At 35.8% G+C, this 17,018-nt stretch overlaps 1 protein-coding gene across 1 annotated transcript in view; it reads left to right on the top strand.

Annotated features, from left to right (window-relative positions):
* The window catches only part of ADGRV1 (adhesion G protein-coupled receptor V1), a 510,967-nt gene that overhangs the window by 110,773 nt on the left and 383,176 nt on the right, over positions 1–17,018 (top strand). The window contains exons 30-36 of the mRNA XM_070233305.1: positions 546–761; positions 2,258–2,473; positions 3,188–3,432; positions 4,646–4,827; positions 5,632–6,443; positions 8,725–8,934; positions 16,236–16,366. Of these exons, the coding sequence (XP_070089406.1) occupies positions 546–761; positions 2,258–2,473; positions 3,188–3,432; positions 4,646–4,827; positions 5,632–6,443; positions 8,725–8,934; positions 16,236–16,366 (2,012 nt within the window). The remainder of the gene's footprint in view (positions 1–545; positions 762–2,257; positions 2,474–3,187; positions 3,433–4,645; positions 4,828–5,631; positions 6,444–8,724; positions 8,935–16,235; positions 16,367–17,018) is intronic.

Genomic DNA, 17,018 nt, shown 5'->3' with positions numbered 1-17,018 from the left:
CAGTGAAGCAGTTAGAGAGGCAATAATTTATTCAGAGCATGATGATTTGCAGCTGATCTTTGAGGGCAAGGAGCTAAATTACTTTCCTACTCAATTTTGGAACTGAAATATGTTGTCTTTTAAAAATTTATGGCGTGCGGGTAACTAATTAGAACAGCGTAATTCTGTAGGTTTCATCATTACCTGTTGTAATATTATGCAACGTGTTGATTAATTATACTCTAATCATTTTTTTGCCTTTTGACAAATTTCTAATACTTATTAAAATATCCCTGTAGGGTAACTGTTTTTTTTCTAAGGATTCTATAATAAAAATTGCCCTAGAATTTAAAGTTACAAGACAGTAGGGACTTTCTGTTTATTTTTGTATCCTCAGTGTCTAGATTAGTGCTGGTACATAGTAATAAATATTCTTTGATATAAATAGTAGCGAGAAGACACCAAATGATGATCCCATTTGGCTGATGAAATCTTGCTGAAGCTTCTTGGTAAATTTTGGCCAGTTCTTAGAATTTTGATATGTTCATTTTTCCTCTGTCTTGCAGTTTCAAATTCTCCACGCCTTGGGCCTAAGGTAGAAACTATTGCTCATCTAATTATCATTGCCAATGATGATGCCTTTGGAACTCTTCAGCTCTCAGCACCAGTTGTTCGAGTAGCAGAAAATCATGTTGGACCCATTATCAACGTGACTAGAACGGGAGGAGCATTTGCAGATGTTTCTGTGAAGTTTAAAGCCGTGCCAATAACAGCAATAGCTGGTGAGGAAAGACATCTGAGGAGCGCTGAAGTGTTTTAGAGGGAAATTGTATTCTTGATTAACAAAGCCACTCAAAGATGTAGTTAGAAAAACCAACCAGAAAACAATCATACTCTCGCATCTGTGTAAAGACACAAATCTAGAGCTTTTATCAGATATTTGTGACACTGATTTTGCAGAATTTGTAAAAACTGTTGGCAAAATTGTATAGGAATTTAAAAGCTCTGATGACCAAAATACATGCAAACTAATGAAAAGTGAACTAAGGAAAGCCTTGTTAGGCTATCTCTGTGCATACTTTTTAGTGCCTGTTTTTTGAAAGGGATTCATGTGTAAATGATACGAGGAATGCAGGATAAAATGTGCAACCATGTAATGACAGTGCTTGGCAACAGTATTCTCTCTCAACCCATTTATCTTGCTTGTTTATTTATGAACAACGTGGAGAAAGCAATGGTTAGCATTAACTATTTTATGTACAAGCAAAAGAATTTCACTGCTAAATGCAAACATTAGGAGACCGCCTTCTTTGGTGGTGCAGTTACAGCATCTAGAGGGAGATTTGCCTAAGAGCTTTTTAATTAGAATCCGTCTAGGAACATGACTGTGAATGGATAGGATAACATGCTTGATTTTTTTTTTGAAATAAATCATGTGGCTATGATACTTGCTTGAAAAGATAAGAAACCATGCTCACCTAGTCCCTGAGTGGGGTGTGTGTGTGTGTGTGTGTGTACGTATGTACATAACGTATGTGTCTGCATACATGTGCAAACATTTGGGGTAGGCAGTCCAGAGGAATACCTGACTGTCTGTAGGGAGCTTAACACATTGACAGACGGTGGAGATTGACCAGTGTTCTAGGAAAGTAGCCCTCAGCCTCCATAGGAGGCCTCTCTCCTGTCCCCATCCACTGTTTGACCAGAAATAAAAGCTACCCTGAGCAGTAGGCAGTAGCAGCTTTTAATCCAACTTTGTGGGAGATTCCATAATTTCCAGCTATAACATCAATGATGCTGACATGTCCATATCTGAGCAGCAGTGTAATTTATCTCCCCAGTGAGATCAGAATTCTAGTTATGTTCTTCGTTTTAAAAGTATTGTATATAGATTTTTTTTCTTTTGTAGGTAAGGGGCTATCTTGTGATAGTGAATGACTCTTTATATCTGTGTCTATGTTTATCTCCATATCCATATCTTTATCACCCATATCTGTATACAGCAAATAGAACAAATTATGTATACATCTTTCTAAAAATGAAGGAATGAACTTGAACACCCTTAGAAGGTCTTTTCCATTATTTTGTGATATCAAACCCATTTTTTTTCTGGCAAGAGAGGTAAAATCTTGTTTAGAATAAATGTAGTTGATATCTTCAAAAAAGTCTTTCCAAGTATATCCATGAAATTTGAGACCTCATAGTATTTCCCTACTATATGGCTGTTTATTATCCTACTTTGGAATAAGTGGTAGCATTTTGCTTTTTGCCTTTGTAGGTGAAGATTATAGTATAGCTTCATCGGATGTGGTCTTGCTAGAAGGGGAAACCAGTAAAGCTGTGCCAATATATATCATTAACGACATCTACCCTGAGCTGGAAGAATCTTTTCTTGTGCAACTGCTGAATGAAACCACAGGAGGAGCCAAACTAGGGGCGTTAACAGAGGCGATCATTATTATTGAGGCCTCTGATGACCCCTATGGATTATTTGGTAACCAGACTAGTTTGTGTCTCTCTTTTACTTGTCTGTATAGATCTGACATTTCTTTGTTTTTATAGACTCAGAATTTATTGGGTCATGTTTCCTTTTTATCTTGCTATTACTGACATATAGGACATCTGTGTACATTCACTTTCAGTATGTAGTGGTTATTAACAAAAGAAATCAACCTCTTAGCATGAATATGAAAGTCGTAAACTTTTAGGTCATATTTGGCTCCTAGATGTGTTTTGTGGATCTTAGAAAATTCTTAAAAAGTTTTGTTTTTTAATTTGATTCACAGAAATTTACACAAAAATCTAGATTTCTAGGCTTTCTTCATAAGTAGGAAAATCTGGCAACATTGGGCCCCCTTTCCTGCGTAGAATCAGTCATGGGAGCAAAATAGCAACTGCCCCTTTGGGGACCGGGCTTGCGCTGTGCTCTTAGCCACAGAACTTACTAGACACACTTCACTCATGACTGGTGTAGTCTAACCCCTGTGAGCATCTGAGTTTATGATTTCTGCTTCTATCATAATGAAAAATAATTTGGAAATTTTGGCAGGCCTGACCAATTTGTATCACAGCACATTACTCTGATTTTGTGGGATTTAGCTACTTAGGTTGCTTAGCGGGCGAGAAGAATTGACTGTAGCATGGCAATCGGTGAGTTCTGTTGACTCAGTTTCCTTTGTATTTGAAATAACTCTGCTCTGCCCTTCAGGTTTTCAGATTACTAAACTTATTGTAGAGGAACCTGAGTTTAACTCAGTGAAGGTAAACCTGCCAGTAATTCGAAATTCTGGGACACTCGGCAATGTTACTGTTCAGTGGGTTGCCACCATTAATGGACAGCTTGCTACTGGCGACCTGCGAGTTGTCTCAGGTAATGTGACCTTTGCCCCTGGGGAAACCATTCAAACCTTGTTGTTAGAGGTCCTGGCTGACGACGTTCCGGAGATTGAAGAGGTGAGAGGAATGGCTAGTATAGAATGACACTGTAAATCATACCTTGTCTTATAGTGACTAGAACAGATGGCTGTTATTGTGACATTTATCAAGCATGTCAAATTATTTCTACAGGAATGTTCGAAATAGGGTAGTGTGAAAGTGATTCTCTGAAGCAAGAATATTCTAGAAATAGGTCTTGTACACATAGCAGTTTACTAGTGTAAGTTGTTTTGTACAATTACATTGTATTTTTCAACAGTTTGGTTAAATGATTAAAGATATATACATCTGTCATAATTTTTGCTACATCGTTCCATATAAACTTTAATTTGTTTGTATCCAGACTCTCTTTTGGCTTGAGTGTGGTCAGTCAGTCTTAATTAAGTGTAGATTTTGACTTCTCACTTGTTCATTCATTTATTCTACAACAGTTTTGGGAATTTACTATGTGACAAACACCATGCTGGATATATCTGCCTGATAGTTATTTTTGCTGAAGAAGCAAGGTGGCAAATAAAAATAGAGTCTCAGTGGGAGAGTTGATTCATCACTAACATATATTGGCTGAAGATAATTTTATTTTATGAAATTCAAGTATTCGTAAAGCCTAAATCTCATGAAATTGCATATGATACCATTTATTCTTTAATAGTATCAAATTTTCATAGAAAGCAAGTCCCTAAAATTTCATTTGAATGCTAATTGTGTCGTCATTCACTTCTAAAATATTAGATACTAGTTACACATACAAAACATTTCTCTTCTCTCTGAATTTAGGTAGCATTATGAAATGATGATTTTTGTTTTAAATTTTGTCAGAGAATTTCCATTTAAGAGAATGTGAGAAATAAAGCATAATTGATTAACTATTCATAAAACATATACATGATATTTTCCCTAAATGAAAAAGGTATAGGACGTAAAAGTATATTATTGAAGTGGTAAACATAAACAGGGATCTTAAAATGGATTCATAGGTTTATGTAACTTAATGTTAAGGAACTTAGCCTATGTTTCTTACGTGTAATCATGCTCTGTTATTAAATGCTGATAATGGATTATTCTGTTACATTTTGGGTTTGTAAATATATTGGGGGGAGTTTTCCTTGAGTCCATTTATATTACATTCCATTTTGTTCTTGTATTGCTATGTTTGACTTTTTTCCTGCATTATTATTATTCTAATTTCAGAACCGGGATTCTGTTAAGGAAGTTTTCACTGTATTTTTAGGTTATCCAAGTGCAACTAACTGACGCCTCTGGTGGAGGTACTATTGGGTTAGATCGTGTGGCAAATATTATTATTCCTGCCAATGATAATCCTTATGGTACAGTAGCCTTTGTTCAGTCGGTTTATCATGTTCAAGAGCCTCTGGAGAGAAGTTCCTGTGCTAACATAACTGTCAGGAGAAGGTATATGAGATGGCTGCTTGCATCTGTGGGGGGATGGGAATTGTGGGGTGGTGGGAAAGTATCTCTTGTACAGTTAAATAATTTAGGTTTGGTGGTTTTTATATAAAGTAAATTATTTTATGTTATAATTTAATTGAACTATGCCTATTAATATAAATAACTCATTATATGTATCATACCTATTATTAGTGAAATGGATCATAACATCATTGGGTTTTCTAACCACAGGAATTTATTGCTTTAATCTGTGATTTCTTTGATTTAGAACTTAAATGCAATTACCTTCTAAATTAAAGAACATGCAGATGCTGGATGAAGGGCTTGATATTCAGGTTCTGTTTTTTTCGGCATTTCTTTTGTGAGGCAACATACGGTTCACTCAGCTCCTTCAGAAATAGGAAATATGAGGTCTTGGGGCGTGGTGGCAAGTAGTTCTATCTCCTCAAAATGTACTCATGCTGTTAGCATTGTTACTTTGTTTCACTGAAATCTAGTAATGAAAATTAGTTTTCTAATATCTTGTTTGATAATTCCGAAATGGGTATGATTTGCTTACCTTGCAAGATATTTTCATAGCTTGGTAAAAAATAAGTATTATTCGATTGAAAACTAGCAAGATTTCTGTACATGAGAAAACAAAATGTTGAAAGACAACTGTAATTAAGAAACGTGGTTGTATTTGTACTAGTACTTTATACCCATAAAAAAAGCAAAACCCGCAATCAGTATTTCTCTTCACTATATGTAAGCCACAGATTGTTTTGAGTGCTTAACCTGTCTTTTAATTGTCACTCCACGTTTTAGCGGAGGGCACTTCGGTCGGCTGTTGTTGTTCTACAGGACTTCCGATATTGATGTGGTGGCTCTTGCAGTTGAGGAAGGTCAAGATTTACTCTCCTACTATGAATCACCAATTCAAGGGGTGCCTGACCCGCTTTGGAGAACTTGGGTGAATGTCTCTGCAGTGGGGGAACCCCAGTATACTTGTGCCGCTTTGTGCCTCAAAGAACACGCGTGCTCAGCATTTTCATTTTTCAGTGCTTCTGAGGGCCCCCAGTGTTTTTGGATGACATCGTGGATCAGCCCAACTGTTAACAACTCAGACTCCTGGACCTACAGGAAAAACTTGACCAGGGTAGCATCTCTTTTTAGCGGTCAGGCTGTGGCTGGTAGTGACTATGAGCCTGTGACAAGGCAGTGGGCCATAATGCTAGAAGGTGATGAATTTGCAAATCTCACAGTTTCTGTTCTTCCTGATGATTTCCCAGAGATGGATGAGAGTTTCCTAATTTCTCTTCTTGAAGTTCACCTCATGAATATCACAGCCAGTTTTAAAAACCAGCCAACCATAGGACAGCCAAATACTTCTACAGTTGTCATAGCCTTAAATGGTGATGCCTTTGGAGTGTTTGTGATCTACAGTACTAGTCCCAATACCTCAGAAGATGGCTTATATGTCGAAGTTCAGGAGCAACCCCAAACCACAGTGAAGTTGATGATCCACAGGACCGGGGGCAGCTTAGGTCAGGTGACAGTCGAATGGCGTGTTGTTGGTGGAACTGCTACTGAAGGTTTAGATTTTATAGGTGCTGGAGACGTTCTGACTTTTGCTGAAGGTGAGTGATGGTTCTAAATGGATTTTAGTTCCTCCTGGTAAAATCATCAATTTATATAATAATATTCATGAGTTCTTACTGTGTACGCTCTTGCTAATAGGTAAAAGTGCAGTATGGTTTTGAAAGAAATGGAAGTTAGGTGGCTTGTTAATGGTTGACATGACATGTAGACTGACACGACCCTTCATGTATATCTTTTTAGTTTATTAAAAAGAGGAGATTTTCAGGGAGTGTGTAAATTTTATTCCTTTCTATGTGATAGCAGTGCCTTTAAGGGAACTTGGAGGAACTCTAAGGCAAGGTCTAATTTTGTAAGGAAATTACAAGATTGAGCCATGTATCTACAACCAAACACGTGGGTAAGAAGTATTGGTAGCTAGAAAAATGAATATTAACTGGGAAGCGTTTTAAGATGTACTAGACAAATGAAGATAAATCTTCAATGAAAATAATTTTTAAGTGTAAATAGTATGAACTTTTGTGTCGTCATTCATATTGAATTAGGCCTAGTGATGGGTCAATTTGTAATAGTGTTCTTAGACTTGGAAGGGATCACTGTTGTAAATTTTCATGAGCAATGGAATTATAGATACCTAGGCCAACAAATTAGGATTAAGGTCAGATCGCTGATTCCTTTTCAGGGCTGGTTGAATCATCTAATATTTGAAAATCTGGAAAGTTCTAAAATAGTTCTCTTTGGGTGGGAGAAGTGTATCTTTACTGAAATCATTGTTTATATCCTGATTTGGGCAATTACAGATTCCATACAGTGATTAACATAGTGTTTTTCTGATAGAAAAAAATAATATATACTCATAAAAACCTCAGGATCTACAAAAACAATGAAAGAAATAAATATTATTCACAGCTCCATATCTTATAGCAATTCACTGCATTTTTTATTCTTCATCTTTTTAATGCGTATACTTTTTTTGGAAACAGTAATGGGGGTCACGTTGCATGTATAGTATACTTTTTGAAACATCTAATAAGTGTTATGTTTCAGAGTAAATTTTTAAAATAGTATAAAACATTTCTATAATGGTTTTTCCTACTAAATCATTTTGGGCATAATGGAATATGATATGCTTGATGAGTATGGGGGCACAGGTTGGTAATTGGTGACATTTCTCCCTACTTCAAAAGAAATAATGAAAATTAAATGAGGAAGGAGTGGCGATGAAAATTTAAAGTTAGATTTTCCAGTCGTGTTAGTAACTACAAAGAAAGTTATATAAAGTAAGAGCCTTATACAAATTAGTATTACCTTGAATTCTAACTATACATCACACAAAATAGACTATATTTTATAGCTAACCTAGATTCTTAGATAATCTGTAATCTCTTGAGGCAATCTTGACACTGTGAATTGATGAAATGTACCAGCGTCACGAGAGAGAGAGAGAGAGAGAGAGAGAGATGCATTCATGTCTCCTTTCTCCTTTTTCCTGCCTTTTCTCATCTCACCCTTTCATCCTTTTTTCAGAAAGTGGCAAAGAATTAGATGAGGGACACTGCAGGCTGAGCAGCAGAAGCAGTGTTGGGTGTAGGGTATTCAGCGGTGCCCTGTGTACTAGTGGGGTCCTAGACCAAATTGCAAAGTAGATTGCTTGACCCCTGTTGCTGTCACTCATCCCTCCGATTCCTCTTCTGTCTCCTTCCTTCATTTCCCCATATCCTGGAAACTGGTATTGGATGCTGGCATCTCATCGAGCTACCCAAAGACTCATCCCATTCAGGCTGGTTCTTTCACTGAGAATTTGCCATGCCTTTTTTCTATTTCCCATTTTGACCACCTCTCCCTAAGTATTCCTGGTCTTTCAGGCAGGTATTGGCTTGATTACCTGGTGAAAATTATTCATGGTAAGGCCGGAATGAGAGCGAGACTCCGTTCTCCTAGAAGGAGCTGTTTCTAAACAGAAGATGCTTTAGAAGCTCTTTTCCTCACTAGGTCATTCTTCTGGACTAAAGACCAGGAACTGAAACTATGATTCTTTGAAATAATTCTACCTTTTAATTTTTCCATAACTCAAAATGTCCTTCTCCACAATCTGTCCACATTAATGAAATTTTAGTGTTTTATATGTGAAAGGACATGTAGATTAACATACAGCATTTGCTTATAGTGGCACTAATATTGGCTCATGTTATTGACCTATTATAATTCACTGACATAGTTTTACTTAACTTGTTCTAATAGAAGTTATTTTCAGCCTTTGTGAAGTCTCTGTGTTGGTGATTTTGTTTACTTTGGTTTTTATTCCATTAATTTTTTTTATAGGTGAAATAAAAAAGACAGCCATTTTAACCATTTTAGATGATTCTGAGCCAGAGGATGATGAAAGCATCATAGTTAGTTTGGTGTACACCAAAGGTGGAAGTAGAATCTTGCCCAGCTCCGACACTGTGAGAGTGAACATCTTGGCCAATGACAATGTGGCGGGAGTTGTTAGTTTTCAGACGACTTCCAGATCTGTCATAGGTCACGAAGGTGGGTACCTTTTTCTGTTGAGCACGTTCATGCTCTTTTCCATGGACTTCATTTTTGTCTAATCTTGTAAAGTTTCTGGCGTGTTTTATCTCGCCCTTATTTTGTAGAGCTGTGAATGTTAATATGCGTGGGATTTATTTGGGAGAGGGCTTCATGGTGAACTGTTTAACTAGATTTAGGAGCCTTGCAGATTGATGTTGTGTTCTAGCTTGCCACTCCCCCCTGGTGTGATTTTCAGGAAGTTAGTCAAGCCTGGGATGCTCAGCTTTCTCATCTGTTAAATGACAGGACATATTACGTACTTTGTAGTTTTCTTTGTGAGGATCAAGTGAGCTAATAAACGTAAAGTACTTGGCATAGTTCCTGGAAGGTGTCTGCTCACTTGTAGCTTTGACATTAAACACTGAAACGTTGGCCTCCTGTTAAAAACAAATAGTAGTTCATAATCAGTGAATATTTCAGCTTGGATTTTATATTGGGTTTAGGTATTTTATGAACAAACTGCCAAACTAGAAAAAATTATAAAATGTCCATTTTTTTCCTTAAAAAACAATAACTGTTGAATCCTTTCTTAATATTTCACAGTATGTGTAGGGTTTTGCATATTTAGGCTAATTTTTGTTTGTTTAAAACGTCATAGCAATGTTTTTTGTCTTTGAATAAGCCTCTTTGAGATAAAGTTGGTACTTATAGTCTGTGTTTCACTATAGTTTGTATTTAGAACTAAAAAAATTCTACCTCAAAGAGTTAAGAAATGAAAAGGATATAGATCATGCATTTGGATTTCTGTTTTACAGATGAGCAAACTGAGACACAGAGAGATTAAGTGACTTGACATGGTCACGTGGCCAGTTAGTTGCTGTGCTGGAAATGGAATGCATTTAAGTGTGCATTGCTTTTCACCTTACTATACTTCCAAGTTTATTTAACTTATCAGTGCAAATGTCTGAGCCATTTCCCGACACTCTTTCCCTTTTTTAGTGGTTTAGACTCTCATGTCATAGCAATAGTGAATAAAAGTAACTAACAAATTGCCAAAAGTCTAATCTAAGGCAGATTGTCAACTCTCAAGAAATTATTTGTAATATAATAAAATCACTGCTGGAGAAGTAAATCTTAATAATGACAATAATATTTGTTGAATGTTTTCTGCGTGCCAGACATCTCACATCTATTATTTTATTTATTTTTAACAATAGTCCTATGAAATGGATATAATGATATACACCAGATTTTCACGTAAGGAAACTGAAATGTAGAGAGACTAAATAACACGCAGTTATTCATGGTGGAGCTTAAACGCAGTGCTGTCTGAATCCAAAGCCCAGACTATAGGGCGCTTTGTGAGAAGAGACTTTGTTTTGCTTGAATTTATAAATGCTGCAGAACTTGACAATGCAGGAACTTTTGGTAAACATTTCAAGCAATTTGAGTTGGAAGGATAATTAATTTGAATAACAATGTTTATGTGAGAGAAGGAAATTGGTGAGAGAACCTGACTATTTCAGGTTAAAGATGGAAATTGGATTTTTAGAAATAATAGTTGAAATCAGGACAATTAATAAGGTCTTTGTGGTTGGAGGAAGAAAGGCAAGTTGTCAAGGATGGAACCAAGTGGAACATCAGGCTAAGGCGCTGGGAAAGGAAAGAGACCCGAGAGGAGAGACAGAAGGCTCTGCCAGAGAGTGGGAAGAGATCAAGATTAGAGTGTTTTCATTAGTTATAGGAAGAAGAAAATAATCCGAGTGTCTCAGACTAACATGGGCAACAAGTAAGATTAGATTCCTAAGTGAGCTAGAGGAGAGAGCAGTACAGGTAGAGGAATTTTAAAGGAGAACTTGGCATGTGAAGCAAATATCTGAGGATGATGAGACGACGTAGATGCCTTAGGCAGTGCTCCTCAAAGTGTGGTCAGTCCTCAAGCCGGTGCCTGTCCACAAGTGTTTGCTACTGGCTTGTGACAGGATAAGTTCAGAAATTGAATTAACTTTTTCTAGAAACTTTTATAACAATTTTATTTTGCTGTGATATCCAAAAGTGATATCTATGGGCTTATATTTTGTGTGGGTTTTTTTTTTTTTTGCTATTTAGCTTATTTAGTCATTTGTTTTATTGTATTTTACAAAAATATCAGTCTGTAATAGTTCAGGGCAAACAAAACAAAATGAAACAAAATGGACAAAAACCGGTTTTCCTTCCATGCATTAAGTTCGAGAAGCATTGCCTTAGAAGACAGCCTGCTTGTTGGCTATGAGAGCAAGGAAAGGAGAAAAATTGGAGAAAAAGATTAAAGAAGAGTATTTTGGATTTCTTTTTGTTTTTTTTAAAGAAATATAGGAAGGAAAATAATGCAGACGAGAATAAATGTGTTAGTTGTATGGAGGGTATAAGTAAGATCAGGGACCAGGAAGGATTAGATTTAAGGAAGGACTTGGAACTAGAGTAGGTATGAGATTTTCAACAATGTGACGGAAATTGTTTTTTTTAAGAATACAAAAGAATTTAGATATCCAGTATCACTTTATAGGGATTCTAACTGTAAAGCGGCTGGTGTCATCAAAGTGTGTCCTGTGAGAGTCTGTGGTGATGGTGGTGGTGCATTGGCGGGCTGAGGAAACCCAGGCTCTCTTGCTGGGCACCACATCAACTTGCAGACACTGGCACCTCTGCTCCCTTTCTCCTGGACGGACTTAACCTGAAAATCAGGTTGTGCTCTCTTTAGTTTCCAACAGCTTAAATATCTGTGGAAGATGCAAATAGGAAAAAGGATAAGTAACTAAAACCAATGGTCCAAATGTGTTTTTGGTTAAAAATATGCTGTAGCATATCAATCTATGAGCGTGAGTTTGGTACAGGAAATAAAACACTGAATTGCTTTTATTGCTTACATGAGTGTTCCTGAGGTTTTTTTCATTTTCTAAATAAAAATTGAAGGGAATTTCTATTTTTATCTCTTTACTCCTAAACCTTTTTCTAGAGTCTAAATTAATTTTCCTTTTTCAAAAACATTATATTGAACCTCAAGAATTCAGTACTTTGTGTGCATATGCTCTGTATTGCTGTGAAATTGGATGGAGAAATGTCTATCAAGCATAAGTTTACCCAAGTGAATTAATGAAAACTTCCCGGTGATTCTTCAAAGATAGCTGCTAAACACATGGAGTAAAAAAACTCACACAGTGTGGCCTTTTAACAATGTTAACGTTGCTTTTGGCCTAGTGTTGGAGTTTCATTTATGTGATTAGATTTAAGGCATGGGCTGTGCTGAACTTCTGGCTCCAGAATGCATTTTTGATTCATGGGGAGGAATAGCCTTAGTGTTTAACAATGTATTGAATTCTGTAGAATCCTATTTCTACGTTTTTGTCCTAAGGCAATTGAACAGATGCCCAGTGGTAAATATTCTTTCTTTCAAATGTAATGGGCAGGATTTAGAAATATGGGACAATAGATTTTTACTGTGGTTGCAAACTACGTATAAATGTGCTCTTTATAAATCTGTGTGAATGTTTCACTTAGTCACCCAGCTCAGCAGCATCATAATCATCATGTCACGTTCAATGGATTTAAAAATTTTCCTTAGCTTAGAGACAGTGGGAATCTTTTTTTAGGCCGAGATTTGAACAAGAGATGTGATTCTTTAAAAAATATATATAGAACTGCTATATTAGAAACACTCAACTTTGTTTCTTAACTGTTCATGTTGACAGTTTGTGTTCACATTGTTCATATCCCTATGGTTGTTTTAAATCATTTTCTACTTATTGTAGAGGGCATTCAATTTGGATGGTACGAGTATACAATATGTATGTGTGTCTGTTAAAGTATATTTCCTGTATTTTAGTTTTCTATTATTTTTACACACATTATAGTTGATGTTTATCTTTGTAAAAAGAATCCTGGTTTGTTTTGGTAACAAGTGTACAAAACACTCAGGGTTATTAAAATGCATTTTATATTTGTAGACCTTATCTGTGTTAGGCTAGGCCTAGACCCTATAGGATACATCTTCTGCTTTAGGGTTAAAATGTGTCACAAACTTTTGGTGGACTCTGGATTTCATATCAGGATGCTCTTCCAGGAATGGGGTCAGACTCTTTGGTGGGTGAGGGCCCTCCTTAGGCCTTATCCTGAACAAAAACTAGAAGGCAGGGAAGCACCTAGTAAAATGTTTGTTTTCTGAAAATTTTACCGTCTCTCTCTGAGACCCGCCTTCTGTCCTTTCTCTTTTGTTTAGAAGACTAAGCACTTGTTTGTAAGTTTTTCCTTTTCCAACGACCGTTCTTTGACTCCTCACCCAGATAGAAGGTAACTTTCTGGTACTTTTTCCCCGAGGCGTTTTAAATAGACCTGGTTCCTGGGAGTCTGCCTTAAAGAGGCAGAGTCAGTAATTCTATTTTGGTTATCTATTAGGAAAATTTCCACACAATTCTTGCTGTTGACACGATTTGCAATAGGCTTACAAGATCATGTGTTTAAGGAGTACTTTGTTTACCTTTTATTTGTGTGTGTGTGTTGTGCTTCAAATTGTGTTTCCTGCAATATTTCCTTGCAAGTTACTTGCATGGTAACATGTTAAAATTTCAAAGGTGATATTTATTAAGTGGTATGGTAATCCTCCCTTATCCACGGGGAATATGTTCCAAGATCCCCAATGGATGCCTGAAACCACGGATAGTACTGAAACCTGTATACGCCATGCTTTTTCCTAGACATACATACCTATGATAAAGTTTAATTTATAAATTAGGCACAGTAAGAGATTAACAACATTAATAAATAATAACGTGGAACAATTATAACAGTATACCATAATAAAAGTTGCTATAGATCTGTGCAACTTCAGCATATAATTTTTTTTCTTTCCTTATTAAGTTGAGAACTTTCACCTTTTCACTTAAAGGAAGGACTTTATGGCTTCTCTTTGGCATCTCCAAATTGCCAGCATCACTACTCTTGTGCCTTGGGGCTGTTAGGTAAAATAAGGGTTATGTGAACACAAGCACTGTGATACCAAGACAGTTGGTCTGATAACCCAGATGGCTACTAAGTGACTAATGGTTCAGTTGAGTAGCTTATACAGCGTGGATCCGCTGAACAAAGGGATGATTCACATCCTGGGAGGGTTGGAGCAGGATGGTGCCAGATTTCATTACGTTACTCAGACGATACACAGTTTAATACTTATAAATTGTTTATTTCTAGAATGTTTCATTTAATATTTTTGGACTGTAGTTGACCATGCATAACTGAAACCATGAAAAGTGAAACCATGGATGAGTGGGGACTACTGTATTAGATTATTTTACATGTAGTAAATTTGTAGGAGAATTTTACTTTTTTCTCTCCTTAGTATTTCATTTTTACTTTCACCTTATAATGGTGTATTTATTCCCAAATCTCTATGTACAATCTTGCAACCATAATTTTTTTTATTATTATGATTACAGGTTCCCCTTTAACATGGATCTTTATTGACCTATGTTTTGTTTTCTTCCCACTTGTATTCCTATTGAATTTGTAGCACTTGATCAAACTTCCACAATTTTCTTTTTGAAGTATTCCTAGGTTTTGTGATTTTTAAAAATTTGTAAACTTTGACTCTATACACCTTTTGTTTGTGTCACCAGACAACACTGTAGGTGAAACAGCTTAATAACGCCAAGGCTCTCTCTTCCCTTCAGTAATAAACGTTGTTGTTAAATGCATACTTGCTCTGTGAGAAATTCTGCGTGGTGTACAATAGAGAGACTCCAGGGTTTCATGGCAATGCCTATATTTTGTTCATATGAGTTGTACAAGTATAAAAATTGTAAAGGGTATGCTGGCAATTATGGCTGATTGTATATTCTTTCAGTTATATCTTAACCTTTGGATGATCTGATTCTTAACTAGCAGTCCCTAGAGGTTTCAAAAACAAAAAATCCAAGACATAGTCTACTAATGTAACAGCGACTAAAATTTTATTTTTTGTATTGAAACACTTAAAAAATGTGTACATTGAACATTGAAGTGTTTGAGGAAATTTTATTTACAGATCCTTCTGATGCTTTTGCCTTCTATTCTCCACTCTCCCCAAATAACTTATTGTGCTAAAGTTATATGTGCTTAAATTTAGTATGAAAATTTTATTTTTTAGTAATTAATCTCTAAATTAATTAATCCATGATATTTTAGTTTAAGAAAACTTTCTATTAAAAATATTTTAGTTTTATTATCTTCAGAAATAAAATTGTGGTAGTTAAAAAATATTTGAAAAAGGTATTTACATTTTATTGTTTTATTTCTACTATTGTTTAAAAAGTGTCAGATGTGTTTAACTTATTTGGATAACTAAGTAAAAGTGATATTTTTAATGAATATGCATAATTTTCAACTATATGTTTGTGCTACACAATTTAAATAGGGATATGTTCTTTTAAAGCCTTTTAAACAGCATTCCATTTATCTTTTCATAATAATTATTTTTTAGTGATAGAGTTCATTAGTATTCCTTAACTTGTGTCCATCATCATACAAGACTTTTGACTTGAGCATATTTTCAGCAAGCCCCATGACCATCAACAATACTCCCGGGGAGCTTACATTCCACTTTTAGCAATTTAAAAGAAAAGACTATCATGATTTTCTTCAGTTTTACAAAGTATTACATGAAGATAAAAGTCAGGAATGGAAAGCATCTGAAATACCTCAATTATCCAGGAAGGGTAACTGTAACTTTGGTGAAGTTACAGAGGTTGATGTACAGATTTGACACCTTTCCTTTGTATTTCTTTTTATAAAACAAAATCATTGATGGTATATGTAAGTTACAAATTAAAGAAATGTGATTTTCAGGTATTTGCAAGCATTTTTATGCATGCATTGTGTAAAATCACATTGCCTATCAGTGTAAGGAATTTGTGTCCTTTTGAGAAGTGAAGGAAGAATTTACATGTGTTGTTACTAGTTTTGACCATAAGAACTTTGTTAATTTCTTTAATTTACAGAACGTTTATGTTCTGGTGCATGTTTTGGAGTGTATAAAAATTTGTGTTTCCCGTGTTAGCATGTGCTTTTGTAACTTTTACGTATTGAATTTCCTGAAGTTCTACTAAATGGAAGTATTTAGAAGTGGGATCCCTGTGTTAATAAACAATAAGCATGTATAAAGCTTCTAGAAAATTCAAAGCAGACCAGCTTTGTAATGTTCTTGGAAAAGGTGCTGTAAAGGTTGCATGTTTGGGATTGGGTTTTGTTGAGTCCAAATGTTCAGTTCATTTTCCATGAAGCATTTAACAATCTGTCCTTTTCACTTGCAGGAGAAATTTTGCAATTCCATGTGATAAGAACCCCCCCTGGTCGAGGAAATGTTACTGTTACCTGGAAAATTATTGGGAAAAATCTAGAACTCAATTTTGCTAACTTTACTGGACACCTCTTCTTTCCTGAGGTAATACCACCAGGAAAAGCTTTACCACAAATATCTAGAGGAAACAATGTATTGTGAAGAAAATGGGAAAACTGGATTATGTAATACAATGATTAACAGAGCTTGGTGAGAGAGCTACTTGCTTAGAAACCTAAAGGAAGAACATTACTCACATAAAGAATTTCTGAGACTTAAGGAGGGGTTTGTTTTTCCATATGTACTTGGTAAATCTCCCTTAAGGAAATGGAAAATGTCTACTTTGTTTGAGCCAAGCTCTTTTGTACTCTCCTGCCTTCCTGCTGTTGGTGCCAACTGTGTCCTTTGGAAGATGTTGGATACTGCCTGTCCCTCTTTTACTCCTCACTGTCTTTGAACTTTAAATGCACAAGAGTACATATAGCTCTAAAAATGAATGTCTTTTTATGTCCTGTTTGCACTATATTTTTGAGGTTCCATTTAGAGTCTCTTTCTGATAGATTGAAAGAAGGTGATTGGTGGGGAAATAACTTTATAAAAGCATTTCTTGCATAGAAAAATGGAACCACTTTATTGTAACTCTATTGTCTTCCTCTCTTCTCTGCACTTACTTGGTGTGAATTCTCGTTTGATAACGTGTTTAATTCTTTTACCCTTCGTTTCCATGGCCTCAATATTAAGCCATGCCCATATAACC

This window comes from Equus caballus, chromosome 14 (genome assembly GCF_041296265.1).
Source record: "Equus caballus isolate H_3958 breed thoroughbred chromosome 14, TB-T2T, whole genome shotgun sequence".
Classification (NCBI taxonomy): domain Eukaryota; kingdom Metazoa; phylum Chordata; class Mammalia; order Perissodactyla; family Equidae; genus Equus; species Equus caballus.
Note: the sequence above shows the minus strand (reverse complement) of the source record. Positions and strands in the feature narration are given on the sequence as shown.